This window comes from Pararge aegeria, chromosome 22, assembly GCF_905163445.1.
Source record: "Pararge aegeria chromosome 22, ilParAegt1.1, whole genome shotgun sequence".
Taxonomy (NCBI): domain Eukaryota; kingdom Metazoa; phylum Arthropoda; class Insecta; order Lepidoptera; family Nymphalidae; genus Pararge; species Pararge aegeria.
Window position 1 is genome coordinate 8,782,501 of NC_053201.1, and position 21,627 is coordinate 8,804,127.

The 21,627-nt window shown below is 36.5% G+C and overlaps 1 protein-coding gene across 4 annotated transcripts; it reads left to right on the plus strand.

The window, feature by feature from the left end:
- Positions 1 to 914: 914 nt before the first annotated feature.
- Positions 915 to 20,583, plus strand: LOC120633775 (probable DNA mismatch repair protein Msh6). Of its 4 annotated transcripts, none has more exons than XM_039904119.1 (19): positions 915 to 1,147; positions 1,900 to 2,049; positions 2,905 to 3,031; positions 3,236 to 3,422; positions 4,046 to 4,180; positions 4,938 to 5,073; positions 5,734 to 5,873; positions 6,143 to 6,277; positions 7,272 to 7,461; positions 9,261 to 9,567; positions 10,388 to 10,543; positions 11,550 to 11,796; positions 12,871 to 13,026; positions 13,904 to 14,038; positions 14,537 to 14,758; positions 15,389 to 15,568; positions 17,601 to 17,778; positions 18,779 to 18,930; positions 19,603 to 20,583. In XM_039904119.1, the coding sequence occupies exons 1-19, from the start codon at positions 988 to 990 to the stop codon at positions 19,882 to 19,884; spliced, it is 3,375 nt and encodes a 1,124-aa protein (XP_039760053.1). In that variant the 5' UTR covers positions 915 to 987; the 3' UTR covers positions 19,885 to 20,583. The 4 variants fall into 4 exon arrangements, with proteins under 4 accessions (XP_039760053.1, XP_039760054.1, XP_039760055.1 ...); XM_039904120.1 differs by having other exon boundaries at positions 2,908 to 3,031; positions 19,603 to 19,884; XM_039904121.1 differs by having other exon boundaries at positions 988 to 1,141; positions 19,603 to 19,884.
- Positions 20,584 to 21,627: the final 1,044 nt, after the last annotated feature.

A 21,627-nucleotide genomic window follows, 5' to 3' on the forward strand; every position in this document is an offset into this window, starting at 1 on the left:
TGTCTAAATAATAAAGTTTGAGATATTTATGTACAACAGAATTGAATTATTTCTTAATATATTTTTTGCATTGGTTGGTTCTATGGCTACTATGTAAAGGGACTTTTTGTTTAACAAGATGTGAATCATTCCAGACATAATATTATTGAAATTGAACCTGGTATAACATTCTAGCTGCCGTTAATGTACACCAAACATGTAATTTTATAATAAGTACTTAAGTTCTAAGAAAAAACTATTAGTGTTTATTATCGTGTAATAAATTTTTTTTCATATTTATGTATTTTATTTACCTCTCAAAAATACTCAAGAGTTTACAATTGTAATATTATAGTCTTCATAAGCCTTGCCTTCATGTTGTGCCAAGATAAATGCTATTTGGAAGTCAATAAGATTTCAACGGCAGTAAACTTCAAACACATGTTATAATATTGTTGTCTGTGTCGTCTCTTCATCTTATAGTATCTTTAAACCCGTCGGTGAACTCATTTTGATCATACTTTTCCAGTTAGATAGATTATATATACTGTTATCAAGTTTATTTCTAATCGGTAAAAGGGCAACAGTCAGACAAGACAACACACAAACTAGTTATTTCTGGGTTAGAATATGAACACAGAAAACAGAAACAGTATTGCAAATGCCTGCGACTTCATCTGCGTGGGTAGTCCTGAATCCGTTGTAGTGTTAATCACAACTTGTGATGCATTAAAATTGCTTTTTGAGTCTTTATATTCTCGCCAAGTCAATATAGTCGCGTCATTTCTGTTCAGAGGTGAACTCTGTCTCGAGTCATGTATTATTTAATCGGTTTTTCAACGTTAACGTCTTTATTCCCATTGACACTTGACAGTGACAATGAAGCCTGACATTTGTTTTGATTTGCGCCAAAACGGCCACCGGCATAGCAAAATCTTTAATTTATAGCGACAAAGGTGTTTTGTGATATATTATATTTGTTTTTTTTTTGTGTTCAATTGAAAAAATATGTCTAAACGTAATAGCAACCCAGCTTCGAATACGTTGTTTAATTATTTCACCAAAACACCGCCCAGTAATAAGAAAGCAAAACTAAATGGAGATGCCGAAAGTTCTACCAAGTTAAACTCTCCAGTGAGCTGTAAGGAGAAGAAATTTGAAAGTAAGTGTAAGTGTAAGTGTATACATGACCCCAGATATACCATAACTCTTATTATAACGTACATAAGACAAGTATACAAATATAAGGAACCAATTTTGTTTTATGCCATAATAACATTGTTTACATAATAACAATATAGTAAAAAAAGAGCATAGTCAAATCTAGTCTAGATATTTTAAATAATATTAAAAACAAATTATAATTTTGCCAAGTTGGTTAATGTATGAGAGACTGTATCCCACTTCCAGTTAGACCTTGACTGCATTGTAACTGGTGGTAATTGATCATGGGAGCAGGGTTGCCTGTTGTATGGTATGGCAATTATAAAAAACCCATAGTTACCCTTAATCATTATTCATGCAGCATTGCACTAAAGTTAACATAGCCACGTCCATGTATGACCCACAAGTCATAATATACTTGAATCTGCTTTGAAGGACAAAATTGGACTATTCCTTGCCTCTATGCCTTGGAGACCATCAACAGCAGATTGGTTATAGTCATTACCAGTACCATCTCATAATAATTTTTACTTAACTTTTGTACCTAACTGTTTTAGAACTTAAAATCTTACGATCAAGATGCCTGTACCTAGTCGAGGGAATAGTTTTACTAAGTAATAAGGGTTCTTACGAAAATAATATCCAATATAAATTAAATAACTACTGTCCTTGAAATAAGTAAACAATTTTAAAACATGACATAGAAATTATTTCTGTATCTTTCGTGTTTGTTTAATAATCAAACAAAACATGTAGGTAAAAAACGTGAGAGACAGCCTACTAAATCTCCGGAGTTAAATAAGAATTCTAGCGGCAGTGAGGATGAGGCTCGAATATCTAACAAAAAGAGGAAAAGGATAAGATTGAATCCTGTAGACTCTGATGATTCAGATGTGGAAAATAAAGGTAAGATAATGTAATTTTTTTTTATGCTACAAGTTAGCCCTTGACTGCAATCTCACCTGCTTGTAAGTAATACTATCTAGGATGGTAACGGCTAACCTGTTAGAGGTATGTCAGATATATTAAACTCTAGTAGTACCCTTCATTGGTTTTTTGCATCATTGTACTGGCTACAATTGTGGCTCATCTTTGTTGGTAGGGTATTAACTAGCCACAGCTGAAGCCTCCCACTAGATCTTTGATGAAGAGAAGAAAGGGAAAAATCACAAATTATAAATTTCCCTCCCAAAGATTGAGCCCGGGACCTCCCACATAAAACTACAGTGCTCCAACCTTTGCACACAACCTTCCTCTGCCCTTGAACCAGTACATTTTAGGCCCACATTTCATACTGCTGATATGTTGAATGCTGGTCAACATTGGTGTTTCTGCCCCATTTAACTTGAGTGTACTTTGAGTAATAGATATAAAGATAATATTTTGGATTTGTCAATATTTCAACCCAGTTGCATGGATAGGGTCACAACCCATGCATTTGTGCACCCAACCATTATCATGGTATGTACCTGTTGAACTATATTTAAGAAATGTTGATTAACAACAAAAATCTTAGTTTCAAATATTTAACATGTAAGAATTGGTGTTTCAAGTCCAAACTTTAGATAAAAGAAAAAAATTTTTGTATGTTAGACATTTTAATGTCAGGTAACTACCAGTTTAGTTTAAAAACAACTTTCTGCTTTGTTAATAAGTTACTTTATAAAGGATTTAGGCTACATTTTCTGGCAAGAACTCTAGCTGAAGTGATACAAATACTTGCTTAAATTTAATTTGTTAATATAAAGTCAAATATTTCAGTAGATAACAAAATTGAGACATCAAAAGAAAAAGTGTCCCTCGAGAAGAAATTACAAGAGAGTTTTAAGTATGAACCCGGAGACTCTCCAAAAGGCAGTAAAACCAAAAGAGTTATATCAAATGATGTGTAAGTTATATTTTAAAATGGCTTTTTATTGCACCCATACTTAGAAAGTAACACATGTTAGACTTCACACACCAGAGAACATTACAGAGAACTTTCAGGCATGCAGGTTTTCTCATAATATTTTCCTATACAAGTTATATACTCAAAGAACACTTTGCCCCTGATAGACTTACTCTGAACCTTACTCTTTAAATTCCTTTTCAGTCCTCAAACAAAAACAGAACCTCAAGACTCCACAGTGTTAGCGGATGAAGGAAACTGGGTACATTGCAAACTAGATTGGTTGAAGCCGGACAAAATTCGTGATGCCCAGAAACGGAAGGCGGATCATCCTGATTATGATGCAACTACATTATATGTACCACCCGAGTTTTACAAGTCCCAGACACCGGTGTGTATGAACTATAATAAATTACACCAAGATTACTAAGTGAGAGGGTTACAACATTATCAAAAAATCCTTACACAAGGACTAGGAAGATAAAAAGGGATGTAAATAATAAAATAAGGATAAAAACTAGGCGAAAACCGAAACTTCCTTTGGTCACTAAATGTTTGCATTCTGTGTCAGTCAATCTTATAATAATTTTTTCACTTTCCTGTGAGAAGTTTGGCATACAAGTGATATCATAATCATCATCATCATCATTGCTTTTCCATTGGGCAACGCTGGCCCAGTGTGGATTGGTGGACACCGCACGCTTTTAAGAACATGGAGAATTGTCAGGCATGAAGGTTTCCTCACGATGTTTTCCTTCACTGTTGAAGAAAGTGATAATTTAATTGCTTAAAACACACATAATTCTAAAAAGTTAGAGGTGCTGGGATTCGAGCTCAATCCCCCGAAAATGAAGCCGAGCTCCTCCTATCCACTGGGGTATCACCACTTCTCAAGTGATACAAAAGCACTTTAATATAAAAATGCAATGTTGTGTAAAGTCAATAACTTTCTAGTTATGCGAAAACTATATAAACATGTAAAAGAATTTGTTAATACGATAATATGTGTTTCAGGCACATAAGCAATGGTGGGAGATGAAATCGTCTCATTACGATTGTGTGCTGTTTTTCAAAGTTGGCAAGTTCTATGAGCTTTACCACATGGATGCAGCTGTTGGTGTCAACGAACTTGGCTTCTCTTATATGAAGGTAAGCAATTAAAAACCCTCATAGATAAAAGAACTCCCCATCCTTACATAAATATTACAACAAGTCATTTTGTCACATAGATTTAAATCGAAATCGAATCGAAAGAAAAAATATCGATTTTATGCAACTTTGTCCGGTACTTCTGTACATTAAGTAAATTAATGTCAGTGTGTGTCAGAACATTGAATAACTTACAAATAAAGTGGAATAACTTCTAAGTGCAGAAGTCATTCCACTTTATTTGTAAGACCCAAAATGCTTTAATGAGGCTATTCGTATGATAATTATATATATATTATACCTATTGCCGTTATCCTTGAATATTTTTTTTTTTTTTTTTGTGGTGTGGTAATATCATCATCATCATTTCAACCAATCGACGTCCACTGCTGGACATAAGTCTTTTATTGGGAGTTCCACAATACACGGTCCTGGACCGCTTGCCTCCAGCGGCTCACAGCGACTCGCCTGATGTCATCTGTCCACCTCGTTTGAGGCCGACCTACACTGCGTTTACCGGTGCGGGGTCGCCATTCCAGCACCTTAAAATACCAACGCCCATCAGTTCTCCGAGCTATGTGCCCTGCCTGTGCAGTAACTCTAGTTCTTCTATGGATGGTCCACGAACAGGAACCAATTAGTAATAGACTCCGCTGTCGATCTGTCGGTCTGTCTGTCGGTTATGGTAGTGCTATTCTCAAGGTCAAAGTCAATATTATGGTCTTTAAGATGCCTCCATCATTTATTGGTCTTTTAGGGCGAATTCGCACACTCCGGGTTCCCCGAAAGCGCATACGCTCGTATGGTGTCCACTTTGGTGTCCAAGGGATACAAGGTGGCGAGGGTTGAACAAACTGAAACACCAGATATGATGCAGGAGAGATGCAGAAAGAGTAAGTTTTAACTGTTTTTTTATTTTTTCTTACGTATTTTGTATGTATGAATAAACTAAGCAGTTTTACGGTTTTACTAGAAGAACTCGTCTAGGAAAGTATCACCGTCATGCTTATTTACGCCAAGCATCATTGCTGTGTCTGGTCTGAAGGGCGTGGTTGCCGGTGTGATGCCGGACATTAGGATTAACACGTACAACAAAAGTTGACAGCCACAGAGCCCTTAATAGAACGTATTCGTTGCATGCCTGTGCAGTGTTGGTCTGTTCAAAGCCAATGGTTTTACCACTTACGATCAGTTGGGCAATGGCATAATAATAAATGCATTGAGTACATAGTGAGCGAAGCCTGCTGGCGACGCCTGCAGTACGACATCTCGGCTTTGCTTGCGCACCGATACTCTTAATGAGTATACAAACAAGTTGAGCACCGAGGTTAATACCTCGGTCTTACTTTTGGGGGATCGATCCGCTCCCCGGAAGGCATTTCTTAACTTTGTGTAGTTATACTCGCTTCAAGTAATTAAATCTGACGTGCTTTAACGATAAAAGATGCAGTCGCAAGTTCTAAAAGTAGCTTATGCTAAAAGTAGCTAGTCTGACCAAGCTACTAGGCTCATGATAATAGGGGGCATAAAATAATTTACTTTTATTATTTTAGATGGCTTAACGAGCAAATATGATAAAGTGGTTCGTCGAGAGATCTGCCAAGTGAGTCTCCGCGGTGCTCAAGCCCTAGGGCTCCAGGACAGTGGGCCTGCGCAAGCGGCCTCAGAGCATATGCTTGCGATCGCTGAAGAGGTATAGATTTATACAATCGTGTTACGTCTCCTATTTTATACTGACACGGGCGGGCTTTTATTTAGCGTACAAAACTCAACGATAACTCCGTCCCGGGCGATGGGCCAAGTCAGATTAAAAATTCCATGTCACTCAGTTAAGCGACAATAGACATTCAATAAACTTAAATATCGATTTTCGAATTTCACAATTTCACAATTTTACGTCACTTTAAAAATTACATATATATATATTTGCAGTTTTATTGGAGTTTTGTCTCTTGTTTTCAGGAAAATAACGGTCGCAGCACATATGGCGTTTGCTTCCTTGACACAACCATAGGGCAGTTCCACATGGGGCAGTTCGCAGACGACAAACATTCCTCCAGGTTACTCACTACACTGGCGCACTACCCTCCGGCATTGGTATGTTTAGTATTTCTACATATATAAAAAACTTTGTGTGCACAGATATACATATACAATATACATATAGATATAGCATATAAACAAAATCCATAAAAGCCGGCAACGCATCGGTGGCTACTCTGGTGCTGCAGATGTTTATGGGCGGCGGTGATCACTTAACATCAGGTGACCTACTTGCTGGTTTGCCCGCTATTATTATAGCAAAAATATATATACAACGAACAGGCGTTAATAGTCGCTTAAAGCCATTTACAAGAAGTTTTATTCAGTATATATATGTATATATACGTATATATATATATATACGTATATATATGTATATATACGTATATATATATATATACACACATCAGTTATACAACATGTGATAATCTTTATTGTTCTTTGTTGTCCTTAAGACATAGTGAAATGCCCGGGTTTGATTTTAGTCGTTTCATTCAGTTTTTAGTGCTTTTACCTACACTTGGAGGAAATGTAAAATAAAGTATGAACATGTAAAGTAAAACAACACATAAACTCAGTAATGTCTACATAAGTATTTACTTTTATCCCAAAATTTTAATAAATGAACATACAACTTAAAAAGTACATCAAACTTTTGTCACAGGTAACTTTGTCTTTTATTTTAACTTAAACCTGTAAAACCTAAACCATTTAGTTGGAATAACATGAATGTAAATGTGTTGTGTTTTATGTGTTGTTTTTTGCATTGTCTAAAATTACATGGATTAATTAATAGTTTAGTTTATAAACTTCATAGCAGCACTCAGTACCTTAAAGCCCACTGATCAACATAAAAGCAGCGTAGAGGATCTTAGCTCTAAATCCTTTTCTAATACCAGGATGATCAGAATAATAGTAGGATATGGGCCGGAGATGATCATATTGCTGAAACATTCTGTTGGTACTTTAGTTCTGGGTATTGTCACACAAAATCTTATGTTTGCACTTTAAACGGTTATATTTTTTACATCTTAAGTATTATTTATAGATTGTCTTCGATCGTAAACACACAACCGCACGTACAAAAAAACTTCTTAGCACGCATTGCCATAATGCTCGAAGAGAGCCTGCTAATATGTGGCCACCCGAGAAGACGCTCAAAACTTTAGCTGAAAAGTATTACAAAACTAACGCAGATGGTGACTGGCCAGAGGGGATTAAACCATTTTTGAATGATGGTAAGTTATATTTTATCAATACTTCTACTTCCCCAAGATTATAGCTGATTATTTTTTAATATCAATTATTCTAAAAATGTTATAATCAATTATTCTTGGACCAGTCGTATTGCTTCGGCCTCTCTTTCGCAGATACCGAGCTCGATCCCGGGCACTTACCTCTTTTAGAGTTATCTATGTTTTTAATTTACGCAATTAAAGTATCACTTTGGTTTAACGATGTCGGAAGACATGCCTAAGAGTTCCCCATAATGTTGACAAAGTTGTGTTAAGTCTATCAATCCGTACTTGGTCATGCAATGTGGCCTTGGTAGGCCTAAAACTTGTTCTAAGAGAAGATCCGTGCCCTACAGCGGTCCAGTTATTGGCTGATAATAATGATGATTTTGTCGTGAAACAGCATAAGACTACGGTCTTGAAGTATGGGTAAACTATAATCTTGCTAAATCTATTGTACACTTATCTCGAAACAAAATTAAATTGACAAGTTTTAAAATAATTCCGGCTTTATTACAATGTTAGCTTTTGACGGCCGATTGGCGCAGTTTGCAGCGACCCTGCTTTCTGAGTCCAAGGCCGTGGTTTCGATTCCCGCTACTGAAAAATGTTTGTGTGATGAGCATGAATGTTTCACAGTGTCTGGGTGTTTATATGTATATTCTAACTATTTATGTATAATGTATATTATTCATAAATATATTCATCAGTCATCTTAGTTCCCATAACACAAGTTACGCTTACCTTGGGGCTAGATGGCGATGTGTTTATTGTCGTAGTATATTTATTTATTTCGGAAAAGGCTAGCTTTATTTTTGACATGTCAATTTAGTGCAGTTTATGCGTTGGCTTAGATATAAAAGAATTGGCACCACTGTAAGAGTAAAACTAGTAAGATTGAGCTACTGTATAGATATATCTAATGGAGGCACAGTGTTAGTTACCTTTTCTATCCGTACTGGGTATTTATTCAAAAAACCATTTCCGAAATATTCTTCTTGGATAAACTATCTGCTCTTATTCAATATTTTGGCTTAATTAGACTCACAACTTGTGTATACGGTTCATTTTCGGCATACGTAAATTTGATCATGTGTCTCAGTATCGTGCTCAATTGAAGTGGCTACCAATTCGTTCTCGTAGAAACTTACACGCTCTTTCTCTCCTTTACTCCATTTTATATTATCCGCAAACTCCACCATATTTGAAAGAGCGATTCACCTTTCTTGGTAGCAATGTTCACTTAAATCTGCGAGCTAATAACGACAGCTTGTTACACGTTCCTGCTAGTCGTTCATCGGCGTATGGCAATTCTTTTACGGTAAAGGTGGTTAATTTATGGAATGAGCTGCCAAGGGATATAAGACAGTCCAAATCATTAAACATCTTTAAATCACGGTTAAAAGACTATTTCCTGTCTAGTATGTAGCAAAATATCTATGTATTTTATGTGTATATTTAAATAGTAATATGTATTTAAGTTTATATATTGATATATATATACAAATATATAAATATATATGTTTTACTATATATATGTAGTATTAGTATGTAATGTTTATAATTAGCACAATTTAATTATTGCACTATCCCGTTTTCTCTAATATGTTTCTTCAACCAAAGGTTGTCTGGAGGAGATCGCTTCAAGCGATAAGACCGCCTTTGTGCATATGTATAGTTTTTTTTTTTTTTAACCTGATTTTATATTTGTATGTGCAATAAAGACTTTTTCTTCTTCTTCTTCTTCTTCTTCTCAAACGGAAAGCTCAAAACTTAGTGTTACAAAGCATTTAATATTTCAGGTGATGCATTAGGTCTGACACCAGCTGCGAATTGCTACTTGGCAATCAAAGCGCTTGGTGGGTGTGTATCGTACCTCACAGGCTGTCTGTTGGACATACAAATCCTCGGTATGGCACAATTCGAGGAGTATTCACCTCCAGACGTGCTAAACACCACCTTATCCCCTGAGGATAAGGTTGAAAATCAATGGAGGGGCGGTAATACGATGGTGTTGGATGCTATAACCTTGAGGAATTTGAGAATTGTTCAAGATGAAGGGTGCTTGTATGATAAAGTAAATTTCTGTTCTACGCCGATGGGTAAAAGGTTAGTATCTAAACTAGTTACCGCGTCATGTTTGTTGACTCGTAACAAATCTTGCTATATTGTCTGTTCAGACACGCTAGAAACATCTGAAAACACGTTATTGATTTATAAAAATGTCTGTGTATATCCATAAAATTTTAATAATTTTGAAGTAAATATTATTTGATATATGTGTAAAAAATTGCGTGTTTAATATCGCAAGAAGTTAACACAATCAATCAATCTAGAAGACTGTACTGCAGGAAAGACAGAAGATGTTAGTATCGCTATTCTAAAATACATTGAATCGGCCCGGAATCTCGTATTCAAACTGGGTCTCGGTTAGTCGAGACCCAGGTCGATAAGTCGCAAAAATTACTATTGGAAAAATAAAATGAAAATACGTCTATTACTACTAAAACATTTGACTGAAGTGAATACATTTCCGTTAGTAACCACACAAGGCAAACCTGTAGCGTAGGTGCCTATTCAAATTGTGTCTGATTTACGATCGTTATCGTAAGTTTTTTCACAGTTTTTATCCTCATATCAGCCCAGTCGGTAATGGGGTAGAGTAGCCCGAGTCACGAGTCTCCTTCAAGTGTTCTCCACGAAGATCTATCCCTTGCTTTACTCTTCCAAATTGTTCCTGCCACCTTTTTAATATCATCTTCTCCTCTGCCTTTACTTCCTTTTTATATCTAGGACACCATTCCATTACATCTTATGCCCATTTTTCTGTATTACTTGTTATAAAATTTCTAGCGTATTAGACAGTTCTATTTCTCTTTATACCTTAATTTATTTTTCTAAAGGTATAAAATTGTAACCTCATTTCCAGGTTACTGTACCAATGGGTGTGTTCTCCATGTTGTGACTTAGCCGTGGTCAAGGAGAGACAGGAAGCCATAAAAGCGATGTTCGAAAACCAAGAGCTGTGTCAGGACGCCAAGAATATATTGACTACTTTACCAGACTTGGATAGACTATTGGCAAAGTGAGTTCGTGTTGTTCTTTTGATGTATCTATTCATGAAGTTTTTTTAGTTCAATCAAAATTTTCGCCATCGATATTATATTATACTAGCGGTCCCTCGCAAGTTCGTCTCGTATAAGTTAACCTTAAAAGATTGACAATATATGCTGTCGAGGACTTTTTTTCGAACTTTTGAAGGGGTACAACTTTCTCATACATGATTTTATCGAAACTAACCGTTTATGCAGAGTATACATGAAAGCTCTCAAAAGGAAAAAAGACCCGATTTTGTCACATTCTTCATTGATGCTCCTATTGGTCTCAGCATGATGATATATAGCCAGCCTTCCTCGATAAATGGGATATCCAACACTGAAAAAATTTTTCAAATCGGACCACTAGTTCCTGAGATCATCGCGTTCAATAAAACAAACAAACCCTTCAGCTTTATATATTAGTATTAAATTATATATTAGTATTAAATTCAAAATTTGGACGGCCGATTGGCGCTGGCTTTCTGAGCCAAGGACGTGGGTTCGATTCCCACAACTGGACAATGTTTGTGTGATGAACATGAATGTTTTTGGGGTTAGATGGCGATGTGTGTATTGTCGTAGTATATTTATTTATTTAAAATTTAAAGCGAAATTAATAAGCTTGTTAAAAGCCATTCCAGAATAAGGAGGTCCGTAAAATAATAATAACTGTTGAGTCGAATCTTACGATCTTCAATCTTATCGACTCAACATTTTAGGATTCTTAGAATATATCTTCGAATTCCCATGAGATTTTTACTGTTACTTTGTGGTTGGATACCAGGATCTCCCACTTCTCAAATATACATTCGCTAATTTATTACCAATCGAAATCAATGTATCTTCTTGCATTCATGTTATTACGTGAATGCAAGAAGATACATTGGTTTACGTTAGTACATCTATTATGGCTCCACCAACCCATTGAAGATTTTACCGGCCAATTGTGGTCGTTCTAAATAACATACGTGACCATAATAAAATTGCTTTTAGAATACACGCACTAGGCAACTTCAACAAATCAAAGAACCATCCTGACTCTCGAGCAATATTTTATGAGGAGAAAAAATACTCCAAACGAAAAGTCCTCGATTTCATATCGGTGCTGAACGGTTTTACTGCAGCGCTGAAACTGACCGAACTATTCAGCGACACCGAATCCGATATGTTGAAGAGAATAACACAGTTCAGTCCTGATGGGAGGTTTCCTGACTACAGAGGCACTTTAAAGTTCTTTAAGGTAAGTGTCTTTTTAGTCGGTGGTCGAAATAAAGTTAATAAACTTCAATTCTTAGAATCTTCATAACAAATTTAGGTACCTTATGGTACAAGTTCTATGTGTATAATATTAAAGTACCTCTAAGCGATTGAGCGTTACGGTATGATGTCGCGTGATTTGAGTTGATTTGAATATAACTGCCATACCAGCAGGTAAGATTGCTGTCAAGGGCTAATTTGTAGTGAAATAAAAAATAAAGTATCAAATAAAAGAAGCGGATAAGTGTTACGAGCTAAGGCTAATTAATTAACACATCGGAAGTATATATTTGAACTGAGTAATAACCGAGTACAAATTGATACACTAGAAACCGTTTTGACGGCCGATTGGCGCAGTGGGCAGCGACCCTGCTTTCCGAGTCCAAGGCCGTGTGATTCCCACAACTGGAAAATGTTTGTGTGATGAACTTGAAGATTTTTCAGTGTCTGGGTGTTGATATATATATTACAAGAATTAAAGTATATTATTCATAAAAATGTTCATCAGTCATCTTAGTACACATACACAAGCTACGCTTACTTTGGGACTAGATGGCGATGTGTATTGTCGTAGAATGCTTATTTATTAACTTCCCATTATGTACTTTCAGAACTGTTCACGTGTAGACCATTTGTTAAATATTGATTAGTGGTACAAAACGTACATCATTAAAACTAGACTCACGACCTTGACTTTGTAGTATTTTGATAATAGAAAACGAAAACGAAAAAACCCTGCAATCACAAAATTGCAAATCTATTACTACAGCTATTATTATGTTGAGGCGAAATCTGCACATTTATCGCCAGTTTTAATAACTTTCTGGAGTTTTCTTTCACAAGTCATCATCCCACTAGGTGTCATATTCTAGCCTACTTTACCCATTCTTAAGCAACACGGTCTGAAATATCAAATCGAATTTCACGATGTCCAGCCTTGGATGAGCGCAAGTTTTAGTAGAATATGATTGTACTATCTGAGACGGGCTTCCTGCAATTTATCTCTCATATCACTATCTACAATGGAGCGTATTCTTAAATAATATTATATCACCAGGAAGCGTTTAACCAAAAAGAGGCGGAAAAAGAAGGACGTATACTCCCTGGTGAAGGCGTGGACCAAGAATACGACAGTACGCTACAAACTATCAAAGAAATTGAAGAAGACTTAAAAGAATACCTCGAAGAGCAAGAGAAATATTTTAAATGTAGGGTAAGTATCCTAGCCATATTAAGAAGACCTATGACTATGCTGCTCATGATATTCAGTTCAGGAATGAGGATATTCGTAACAGCACCAGAATTACACTAGTTGCATAGCCTAAGTGGCAACGGGCGGGGCACATATCTCAGTGAACCGATAGACGCTTGGGTTCCAAGGTTACTCAAAGCGACGCCGCACCAGTAAACGCAGCATTGGTAGATTCCTAACCAAGTCATCTCTTCAAAATATCTATGTCCAGCAGTTGAAGTACGTTGGTTGCCATCACAATGATGATGATCATGATGCTGTCTTTTCAATACATTCCTGTAACAATGATGTTATTCATGAATGAGATCAATCCTGGGGGATTGATCTCATTCATGAATATCTATTTTGTGATTCTAAAATCGTATCTACTCTGAAAATGTATTTTGGGCGTTAAGTTTTACTATTTTTAGTGTTACGCTACGGTATTTACAATTTTTAGTGAACGGAAGGTAACTAGAACCCTTATAGGACCTCTTGCATGTCTGACAAACTAAAAAGTAGTTTTAAAGATCGAGGAATTGTAGTAAAAGTCAGTAACGAAGGTTATCCACGCAGTATTTAGTCCAGCTTCCATCTTAAAAACATCCAGTTGAGGTTACAAGTTGGAGCCAAACTGACGAAGTATGAAAAATCCTTCTTAAGTACTCCACTATTTTAATCAAGAAGTTATATCGTCCGAAAAAATATCTTCTCTGTATAGTATCAAACTCAATCTATTACTTTTTAATAGAACAAATAGTCTGTAAACCTAACACAAATTTAAAGAAAATAAGATATACGCAGATATACGCGTCTCATATTAAAAGAAAATAATATATATGCATATCTTTCTTTCAAGCTTCATTACGTGGGTACGGATAAGAAACGGTACCAAATCGAAGTGCCACAGAATGCGGCGTCGAGAGCTGGCTCCGAATATAATTTGGAAGGAGCACGGAAAGGATTTAAGAAATTTTCGACCTCCGAAACGAAGGTAACTTTTAACCTTAACAATGGATCATTGAGTGTGATAGATATTATACCGAATTTAGGTGTAAGATCCAGAGTGTCAAATGCTTCGAGGTCACGTTCAATTTGGCCTAGACATTTAGAATTAATAAAAGAAAAAGTAGATTAATATTCTAGTATATTAAGACAATAATAACAGTTGTATATGGGTGTTATTGCTTAATTTTCATGTAACAAAATTAAATTCCAACTATGTGCATGAAACGTTGGTGAAATAGTAAAATATGTGACATTAGCAACCTAGTCACATTCAAAAATAATGCAGTTGCCAGATCTTGGCTTATATTAGAGATTAAGAGAAGGGAAGTAAGCGTAATTAGAGAAGTATAATCACTTCTTTCTTATGCGTGCGACAGAGGGAGAGAGAGAGAGGAGGAGTTAATGCGTATGAATATAACCAAAATAAGTTATTTCTTTCTCGTGACACTTAATCTTTGTCTAACAACATCATCATTTACACCAGGAATTTCTAGCAAGAATGACTGCAGCGGAGGAGCAGAAAACGAACGTATTAAAAGACTTGAGTCGCCGAATATTCGAGAAGTTCTCCTCGAGTTACAACCAATGGGAGAGTGCTATAAAGTGCATAGCAACACTGGATATTTTGTTGTCGTTTACTGAATTCACGAGGCAACAAAGTGGGGACGTATGTTTACCAGATGTCACCTTTGAAAAAGGGCAAAAGGTTAGATAATAAAAAGAACATGTTTTGTCATATTAAATTATAAACTTTTTGCACGAAAACCAGTCAAATATGCACTGTATATTTCACCATTCCAAAATGCAATCAACGCAAGTTTCGCGTTGACACCGGAGGATTCTCAGGAGATATGATGGTAGCTCGTGGTGGTATTGAAGAAGTTATAAATTTCACCATTCGACTCTTGACAGGTTTCCACCGAGTATTTAAAGAGTAGAATATCATGGAATCCCGAAATCCCCTAAATTATTGCCGCCTATTCTATCCAAATAAAGCATTTTATTATTATATTTTTTCGTGTTATATTCTACTGCAGTATTTAATTATTAACCTTACACAAAAAGCTCTCTCGCTCGCTATGACAGAAGAGGCCAGTGCTTAAGTAATTCCAGTCCATTAAAAGCCACGACTCGCTCAGAGTTCGCACTCGCACTCGCGCAAGTTTTCAGTTCATCCATTATACAGAAATATGCATAAAATCATCTGTCATTTATTACTGATTTTATTGAAACAACTTTATTGCTTATTAAAATGTAACAAAAGTTCACTTCAAAACCACCATTCCGTGTGACTCTTCTCTTTCTTTCACGTAAATGTTTCACGTTTATTTTCCAGCCATACATCAACATAGTGGAGGGTAGACACCCCTGTATTCCCATCGTGAACGATTTCATACCGAATGACACCCAACTGGGGGTCGATAACGCCAGATTACTACTGCTTACGGGCCCCAACATGGGCGGTAAATCCACTTTAATGAGGCAAGTGGGACTACTCACCGTTCTGGCGCACTTGGTAAGTTCATTTCTGAAACATATTCACTGACCACGAGTCTCATAAAAGTCACAGTTATCACAGAGCCACTCTCGGATTATCTCTATGTGATCGAATTATAAATGAGAATATAAATGAGTTGGAGAACCAGTTACTGATATCTAGCCAGAAAATGGTTCTCGTGGGAACCTGATGTTGAGTTGGCGGGGCAGATAAGAACTTAGGACCGATTGCGCTGGGGTCTTAAGATGACAGGCGACATCAGATGGCAGGCTGATGAAAACCAGTGGCGGTACTATCATACAAGCCGAAAAGCCGGGCTTGCGTTACAATAAATATCTCTTTTAAATTTTTTTCGACTATTCCGAAATGAAATTAACAAAATAATTAAAACTTGATAGCAATGAGGATATAAATACAATTTTTTAACTTTTGCTCAAAATGCATAAACTCTTTGTCTACCTTTTTATTATCATCTTTTTAATATCTCTTTGTCTACTTTACTGCAAGCACTACGTTACTCTGGCAGGTAGACTTTGTGGTAGCAACTAGCCGAACGGCGCGACGCCGCGCCGAACTATCATTATCGCGCTCTTCGCGTGTCTTCGTACGCGATCGGAGGTCCCGCTTTGTCTCGCTCACACTCATTTGCTTATACGGGGCTTTTATTTTACTGCTCTCTCTCATATAAATTTCTATGTATTTAGCAGAGACAATCTAGATTATTTAATAATTTAGTATGGAGATCAAATGCCAGATTGCGAGTTGAAGTTAGTGAAATTGACCAGCGAGCGAATTGAAACAACTTCACGCGTTTTATTATTTGCGTTACAACTAGTTGACACTTGACAGATTCATTATTATTTATTAGTAACTAGTTAAGAGTTTATTATTGTTTTTTTTTTTGAGTTGAATAGTAAATATTACTGTATTGTTTTCTTACAAATTATAGTAAATATTGTTAAATGTGAGCTCCAATTGTGTGCAAATTGTTTCTGTGGCGAAATCAAAAAATAATTGGCGAACAACAGGTAAATTTTATTAATTTAAAAATTGTTTGTTGGCTTTGCATATTTTTTTTCTAATGAAAAGAATGGTTGGAACGCGGCTGGTTACGACATAAATTACCAGGCATCATAAGAATTAAAGAGAGCAGAACTCAAAGAAACACTACAAGATTTCTATGATTACTTTTTAATTTAAAAAAAAATTCTATATTATCATAATTCGCGTGCTGACTTAATCGTACCTAGTATTTTTCAAAGATTTGTTGATATTGTTTGTCTTTTAGCACAGCAAGAATGGTGACTTAGAGATCATGACGAGTTAAATTTGTACTTTAGGTAACTGGGCTTGCTCAAATTCAAAACCCTAGGTACGCCACTCATGAAAACCATCGGCTAAAGACCCTGGACTTTGGAACTCCCTACAAAGACCTATGTCCAACAGTGGACGTCAATCGGTTCAGGTGATGAATAAATACGTAGGTAGCTTGTATGACCCTTGCCGTTAGGGTCCCGATGTTTTTGACTGGCCACCCCATCTCTGAAACCTACCTTTGGTAGAACCCTGATTACGTGGAGTTACGCTATCAAAAGTGTCTAGAAATTATTTGTCCACTCCATGCCTGTATCACTGACTGTGCAACTGAAACCAGCTATGGGACATTTATTGTCAACCTCATAGACGTAGTCGTCAGCGCTATGATGTGGCTGGTTCTGGAGATAGAACCTCACACTTCCTCCTACACCTCCCGATTATTTAGGAACAATAATTTCATGATTTGGTCTGGTCTGAGTGACAAGTGTGAAATTTTCTACCTACGTTCACTTTATAAAATCGCGTAAAAGTTAACTTCGATTTACATGATATCGAAATAGCGCCATCTATTATTCTATATTGTGTGAGATGAAAGCGGAGCGGCCAGCTTACAAGCAACCTTGTCATAAATCATGTTAAAGTAATGACAAGATTTTTGCATCATCACTTACAGTCATGAGTTTGCAGTTTAATATGTAATGGAGTAAAAAATTATAGCTCTATTAATTACCAGGGCAGCTATGTACCAGCTCAAGAGTGCAGCCTCAGTTTAGTGGACCGCATTTTCACTCGCCTCGGCGCGTCGGATGATATACTATCTGGACAGTCGACTTTCCTCGTGGAGATGAACGAGACGGCAGCGATCGTCAAACACGCCACCTTGCACTCACTTGTCCTGCTTGATGAATTGGGTATGTAGTTATGGTGCCAAGTGCTTGTAAATGCAGTTTAATGAACCGATAATACTTGATTTATTTTAAGTATTTATTTTCGACTCAATGGTTATTGGCTCTTCAACACAATCTTTTGAAACGTCAGGTACGTCTGTTTGTAGTGTCTGTACCACAGATTCCACCGAGAAGAACGGCTTCGTCGGCTTCAAGAAACTCAGCAGTTGCTGTTCTTCTATGTTGTCTAGAAACCAGTAAAGGAGAACGGATAAGCATGGCTTCCACTATCAAGGCAGTAGGACTAATTTTAAGTGTAATAAAATCTAAATCTCATGAGGGAGAGGTTTGTGTCATTCCACAAAGAAGCAGTGTTTTTAGACTTGTTAATTTAGTTAAGAGACTTATTTACTAAAGTATTTACACAATGTAACGATAAATCCAAGTACTGTTGTGTACGGTTTGGTTCTTTGTAACAATACATTGCTTAGTTTGTCTTTAAAAGCCGTTTACTTTAAGCGAACGGCTTTAAAGATAAAACTGTACTGTCTTTGTATTGTTTCCTTGTTTTGTTGAAGCGGTGTACTCTAATGGACTTTCGCTAAACTTTCGGGGGGCTGAGTTCAAAGCCCAGCACGCGCCTCTAATTTTTCTAAATTATGTGCGTTTTAACGGCGAAGGAAAACATCGTGAGGAAACCTTCATGCGAGAGAGTTCTCCATAATGTTCTTAAAGGCGTATGGAGTCCACCAATCCGCAATAGGCCAACGTGGTGGACTACGGCTTAACTTTTCTCATCATAGAGCCCTGTGATGGGATGGTAATAAATTTAATGAGTTAATGATGATGATGAAGTTTTGTTGCAATAAAGTTATACTGTCTAAATATCTATGATTGAATGAATGAATGAATAACCAATGGCGTAAAAGAAAAAAACATAGAAAAGAGGTAGGTGGTGCAATAAATAAGATTTAAAATTATACAAATATATAAATATAACTATCTATCTATCTACATTTCTTAGGTCGAGGCACGTCGACCTACGACGGTACGGCCATAGCATCGGGTGTATGCGTCGAGCTAGCGGAGAGAAGCTGTCGAGTGGTGTTCTCAACGCATTATCATTCGCTGGTGCACCATCTGGCTTCACATCCTGGCGTGCAGTTGGGCCATATGGTAAGACGCTTTTTGTATAACCAACTATCGAAGGACCGATGGACGTGTTGGTCCCAATGTTCTGGAGTGGTGTCCCCTCGCCAAGACAGGTGATGTTGGCGCTATCAAACGAGTCGCATGGAATCATTGGGCACAAGTGGGACAAAAAGTAAATTAAGAATTTAGTAAACTAACAAATTGTCTAGCATTGTACGTCCATTAGTTGATTATATGATGATGATGATGATGATGATGTTGTTATTCAGTGGCGTGCACTTCATACATGCACAAAAGCACTGCCTACCCTAAAACGTATGTAAAACACGTATAAGAGGAGGATTTTTGCCGTTTTATGCAATTTTCCTGCTGTATGCGTATCCTGGTAAGAAACCCGTTGCACGCCATTGATGTTATTCAAAGATTTTAATCGTAGAATACCGAAAACTATGCCAGTAACTTCTTGTCGGAATGTTAGTTGTTACTTGCCAAAAGAACACTAAATCACGTCAAACTTGCGACCATGTTAATAACTTGCACTTAATAATCAAATGTAAATAATTTTATTCGGACTTTGTGAGAAGGTAGTTAGTTCTACCGAAACAGGACTTTGCAAGAAGTGTCCAAGACTACTTGAACACTTACATAGTACCTGTATAAATTAAGTAAACCTTTATATATTTTTATCCACAACAGGCCTGCATGGTGGAAACAGACGAAACGACCCCCGATAATGACGAGACTATACCCGAAGAAACTATCACATTCCTCTACAAACTGTCCCCGGGAGCCTGTCCCAAATCCTATGGCTTCAATGCGGCGAGACTCGCGGGAATCCCCCGGGAAATAACTGCGCGTGCACATCAAGTGTCGCGGAATCTAGAGAAGGAGGCCACGTGTGTACGCGCCTTTAGGGACATACTCAAAATTAATAGCGCTTCGGATTTACGGAAAATTTTGTCGGCTTTGAGCATTTAAAATTGTTGAGTTTCTTTGTTATTAAGTTTTTGTAACGTACTTTTATTAATTAGTTTTATATGTTTCCCGGAATCTAGAAAAGGCTGCAAATTTTCGCGCCTTTAGGCAAATATTAAAAATGAATAGCGCCTCTGATTTATGGAAATGAGAGAAAGGAGTATTTGAAAAGTTTTATTGTTAAGTTGATTTGTTTGTTCTATAATAAAACTCATTAAGTTTTCGCTACCTACTTTTATTGAGTAACTTAAAGTGCCAAATGCTATGTCCCGGAAACGATATCATTTCCTCCAAACGAATAACAGATATTGTTCGCAGCTCTGAGCTTTTGAAAATCTTAATTGTAAAGTTTATTTCTGTAATGTATAATTTAAGCTCAAATAATTCTTACTTACTTTTATGAGTGTTCAACATTTTACGGGGTTAATCAAATTCAATAGAGCTTTGGTATTCTAAAATCTCAATGTTTAATGTCGATTTGTTTGATAAATAATTAAAACTGATTACGTTTTCCCATATAGGTACTGTTTCTATGTTTTTGAGTAATTTTACGAGCCATAAAGAGCTATTTATCTTTTTACAGACACCTGTCTAAAGCAAATTTTATAAGCAATTAAGTTTGTTTTTGGAAATGTTTAAAAACCTCAGCACGGCTAGCATGGGCAGGAGACAATTATATTCCCGGGGAAAGGATGAAAATGTATCTTCTCCAAATTCTTTATCAACTCTTAGAGCACTGGCGCACGAGTGGAAATAATATCCACATAATATATGTGTAATAATAAACGGGGGTAGACTTCTCCTATTCCATGTGCCCGTGACTTTAGCAGACGGACACGTTAATTATATCCCTTGTCAGCGGATATAATTTTTGTCTCCTGCCCGAGGTAGCCTTGCTGCGTGAATTTATACAATTAAGTTGATTAGATAAGTTATGTGCTGTTAAGTGCTGTTTTTGTGCTTCATAACTCTTGTTGCACTTTTTACATTTACAATCCCACCAAGTTATCAGCTGGGATTAATTTACATAATGTTGGTTGTCAAGACGAAGCGGTGATGGCCCAGTGGTAGATCAGTGGTGATACAAACATGTGGCGAGTTTTAATCCCAGCACGCCTTTCCTTTAACTTTTCTAAGTTATGCACGTTTTTAGCAAATAAAATATCACTTGCTTCAACGGTGAAGGAAAACATCGTGAGGAAACCTGCATGCCTGAGAGTAATGCTCACAAAGGTGTGTGGAGTCCACCAATCCGCACTGGGCCAGCGTGGTGGAATACGGCCTTAACCCCTTCTCATTGTGGGAGGAAACCCGTGGGCTGGTAATGGCTTGATATGATTATGATTGTGAGAAGTAAATATGATATTAATTAAAAAAATGAGAAGTCATTTAAAATGTTACTTCTGTCTGATGCCATATAATCTCTTTTTTATATTTGATATTATTTTAGTGTTTTCCAACCCCATGGGGTCTGGGGAAGCCTTGAAGTTTTTTTAAGGGATTCGTCATCCCTTATACATTTGACTAAAACACTGGCAAGTATATCAGTCTCGATCGAAGGCCCTGTTGTGGTAGTTTGGATGATGTTTTTGTATTCAATGTAATTTGTTTGATGTTATTTTTTTTTTAATTCAATATTTTGTATTTTTTCTATTATCTATGCTGTGATTATGCAATATAATTGAATGACGTAAATTTAGTCTATAATTTTATCAATAAATATTTTTAAAATATGATTGCATTTTC

What these genes read in the sequence shown, in the direction of transcription:
- LOC120633775 (XM_039904119.1), top strand. Translation starts at nt 988, where the DNA reads ATGTCTAAACGTAATAGCAACCCAGCTTCGAATACGTTGTTTAATTAT. An exon ending in GAAGAAATTTGAAAGTAAGT is followed by an intron (nt 1,148 to 1,899) that starts GTAAGTGTAAGT and finishes CAAAACATGTAG; the next exon opens with GTAAAAAACGTGAGAGACAG. An exon ending in CGCACTACCCTCCGGCATTG is followed by an intron (nt 6,278 to 7,271) that starts GTATGTTTAGTA and finishes TATTATTTATAG; the next exon opens with ATTGTCTTCGATCGTAAACA.